Raw genomic sequence first — 3,736 nt, forward strand, 5'->3', positions numbered from 1 at the left:
TCTCCACTTGTCGCCTCTGGTTCTCCACTTGTTCATTCTTTCTCAGCCCTCCCTTCCCTCTCCTCTCCCTGACACCAGCCCCATAGGGTCCGGCGGTTAAGAATTTAGGTCTAGAAGTCAATACCCAGGTTTGGACCTCCCACTTAACTGTAGTACAAATATATAAATTCTTTGAGTCTCAGTTTCTTTATCTGCAAAATGGGCTAAGAGCATGTCTTATCGAGTCTAATACATCATTGACTGGAAGATGCACCATCATTTCATGTACCAGTAAGAAAGGGAAAAAATGCTGCCAATTATAATTATGACAACATCAACCATAGGCATAGTCTGAATTCAGGAATGTTAAAATGTGGCTAAGTGCGTCTGTTAGACTTGATGAAATAGTGCCAACTACCTCACAGGCTGATGTGAAGTTTGAGGGCTCTGTAAATGCCAGCTTTTATACTGTCTTATCTCGCCTTGCTCCCAACCCACAGCCCACTCCTCTGATCTTGAGGCTCCCCCAGTTCTCTCTTCCTCCCTTCCTCCTCCTTACTCTCCTCACCTCATCTTGTCCACAGAGATCCTGATCAAGGTCCAGGTGTATGTGAGCGGGGAGCTGGTGCCTTTGGCCCAGGCCTCAGTGGATGTGTTTGGGAATCGTATGCTGCTGGCTGCTGGCACCACGGACTCGGAGGGTGTGGCCACCCTGCCCCTCAGTTACCGCTTGGGCACCTGGGTGCTGGTCACTGCTGCCCGCCCTGGCTTCCTCACCAACTCCGTGCCCTGGCGCGTTGACAAGCTGCCCTGTGAGTGCAGGGGCAGCTGGAGGGGGGACAGCAGCTGACCCCATCAACCCCTTCCCAAAATAGTCCTTGGGGGCGGAGGGGGTAGGCTTTCCAGCAGCTGCTGCCTGGCCTGGGGTATGCAGAGGGGGCTGAGGGAGGATGAAGTCACTAGGATTCGGATGGAGGGAGTACCCTGCCTGGGTGTGGGCAGGGGCTTTCTCTGGAGCTAACAGGCCACCCCTCCTGCAGTGTATGCGTCAGTCAGCCTCTACCTGCTCCCCGAGCGGCCGGCCACCCTCATCCTCTATGAGGACCTGGTGCACATCCTCTTGGGTTCTCCTGGTAAGGCCCCCTCCTCCCCACCCCCAAGCTCCTCTTCCGGCCCCCTGACCTGAGTATAGAGAGCCCTGCTCTTCCACACTAGCTGGGTGCCCTTGGGCAAGTCACTTAACCTCTGAACCTCAGTTTTTTCATCTCTAAGATGTGGATATTGATAGCATCTGCATCATCTAATTGAGGTGAGGATTGAATATTATCGAGGATGCAAAAAACAGCACAGAAGGTGGCCAATAAATGTTTGCTGTTACTGGGGCTTCTCGTGGTTTCTATTCTCCCTCTACTACCAATAGCATTCCCACTCCCTGCCACCTGTGTCTTCAGCGGGTCACCGAGTCCTTGTTGTGCACCTGCTGGGTGCATGGCCACGTTAGAAGACCACGAGAGGGTCGTTCCAGGGTACTGAACACCGATGGAGTGCAAGGCCTGGAGCAATCCTGCCGTGGCCCTGGTGTCCTTCAACTAAGACTGACGGCGGCACCGGGGCTGGGCCAGGCCCTGTGTCTGGTGCTGGGGAACCGTGGTAAGGAAGAACAAACCCCTTCCCTGCCTCGTGGAGTTCACAGACAAGTAGGAAAACACACAGACAGGTTGTCCCCGGAATAATGACAGAGCAGGCAGGACAGTGGAGGAGAGGGTGGCTGCATTCAATATGGAGAACGCCCGGCCTAACCTGTGAGTATGCCAGCAGGAGAGCATGTAGTGAAGGGAGCTGTGGAAGAGGGAGCAAAGGCATCTTCACTGGAGAGGAAGGCCTGGGGGAATCTTCCAGATGCAGGGGCAGAAGGGAGAGGGAGGGATCGCGGTTGAGCATCGACCTAGGAACCAGGATGTCATGGTTGGATTCCCGGTCAGGGCACATGCCCGGGTGGCCGGCTGGATTCCTGGTGAGGAGCGTGCAGGAGGCAGCCGTCAATGATTCTCTCTCATCATTGATGTTTCTCTCTCTCTCTTGCTTCCTCTCTGAAATCAATAAAAATATAATTTTTAAAAAAGAAGGGGGTGCTCTGGTCTGGCTATGCAGAAGGGGCACCTAGAGCAGACTGGTTGATGAAGCCTGGCAGAGGGGAGGCTCCATCTAGCTAGCACTAGGGAGCCACACTGGGTTGTGGAGTGAGAGAAGCCCCTCCTCAGTTTATATCCTTATCCCCCAAATTACTCATTTGTTCATCATCATTTCTCTGATCCTGAACCAGAGGCTTCTAAAATTTCTTTGGAGGTTTCTTTTTAAAAATGTCTTTCTTTTATTGACTTCAGAGAGGAAGGAAGAGGGGAAAGAGAGAGAGAAACATCAATGATGAGAGAGATTCTTTGATCGGCTACCTCCTACACGCCCCACACTGGAGATCAAGCCCGCAACCCAGGCATATGCTTTGACCAGGAATCAAACCATGACCTCCTGGTCCATAGGGTCAACATTCAACCACTGAGCCACACCAGCTGGGCTGGAAGTTTCTAAAATGCCAAAGGAGCCCAGCCGGTGTGGCTCAGTGGTTGAGTGTCTACCCAGGAACCAAGTGGTCATGGTTCGATTCCTGGTCAGGGCACAAGCCCTCGTTTTGGGGGCTCAATCCCCAGTAGGGGGCATGCAGGAGACAGCTGATCAATGTTGATATTTCTCACGGATGTTTCTCTCTCATTGATGTTTCTATCCCTCTCCCTTCCCCTCTCTCTAAAAATCAATAAAAACGTTTAAAAAAATCAAAATAAAATGCCAAAGGAACCCTTTATTGCTTCCTAGCTTAAAGCCTCCCACAGCTCCCACTGCTTCAGTATAAAGCCTAGACTCTTTCACTTCCTGACCACGCCCACTGGAACCTGACCTGCCACTGCCTCACCCCCCCATCCCCCCAATCCAGTCACCTGGAGGCCCCTGGTCAACAGGCTGCTTAGTGCCAGGGGCCTTGCTCCTGGCAGTCCTGCAAGTTCCTTTCCCCTTTCATTCCTGGCTGTCTTATCCTGCCAGGTGCCACAGGGCCTTCGGAGCTGGGCGGGCCGAACTCCTCGTGCACCCTGCACCCGTTATTGTAATAGCGAGGCGGGATAGAACAGTGGTGACAGATGTGTCCTGGCACCAGATTCCGTGGGCTTCAGTCAGGCTCCAGGACTGTGACTGGGGCAAGTTACTGACCTTCTCCCGCCTCCATTTCCATCCTATAAAATAGGGTCCATGATAAAGGTACCTAGTCAGGGACTGTTGTGCTAATTACAGGGGTTTTAATATAGATAACCGGCTTAGAACAGTGCCCAGCATATCAAAGCTTAACCAAAGTTACTATTACCTTATTGTATCAGAATTCCGTTTCATATCCTCTCCACCCCAAGGCAGGCAGACAACACGCAGAGCCTAAGCTGTCTAATGCAGTAGCTACTAGCCACACGTAGCTATTTAAATTTAAATGAATTAAAAACCCATTACATTTTTAAAAATGAAAAATAAACCCAGTTCCTGAGTCACACTGCACTGGCCACAGTTCAAGTGCTTGGTAGCCGTGTGTGCCTGTGGGCGCTGTGATGGGCACCACAGACGTAGAACGTTCCCGTCTACCACAGCAGAAATGGGCACCCTCACACCGCACCACACTGGACTGTGAACCTGAAGGCTGGGGACTGTGCATTGTATCTTATTC

At 52.0% G+C, this 3,736-nt stretch overlaps 1 protein-coding gene across 1 annotated transcript in view; it reads left to right on the forward strand.

The window, feature by feature from the left end:
* Window positions 1-3,736, forward strand: part of FAM171A2 (family with sequence similarity 171 member A2) — an 8,731-nt gene that overhangs the window by 2,788 nt on the left and 2,207 nt on the right. The window contains exons 2-3 of the mRNA XM_006092456.3: window positions 564-791; window positions 1,020-1,112. Of these exons, the coding sequence (XP_006092518.1) occupies window positions 564-791; window positions 1,020-1,112 (321 nt within the window). The remainder of the gene's footprint in view (window positions 1-563; window positions 792-1,019; window positions 1,113-3,736) is intronic.

This window comes from Myotis lucifugus, unplaced genomic scaffold (genome assembly GCF_000147115.1).
Source record: "Myotis lucifugus unplaced genomic scaffold, Myoluc2.0 scaffold_100, whole genome shotgun sequence".
In the NCBI taxonomy this organism is placed as follows: Eukaryota; Metazoa; Chordata; class Mammalia; order Chiroptera; family Vespertilionidae; genus Myotis; species Myotis lucifugus.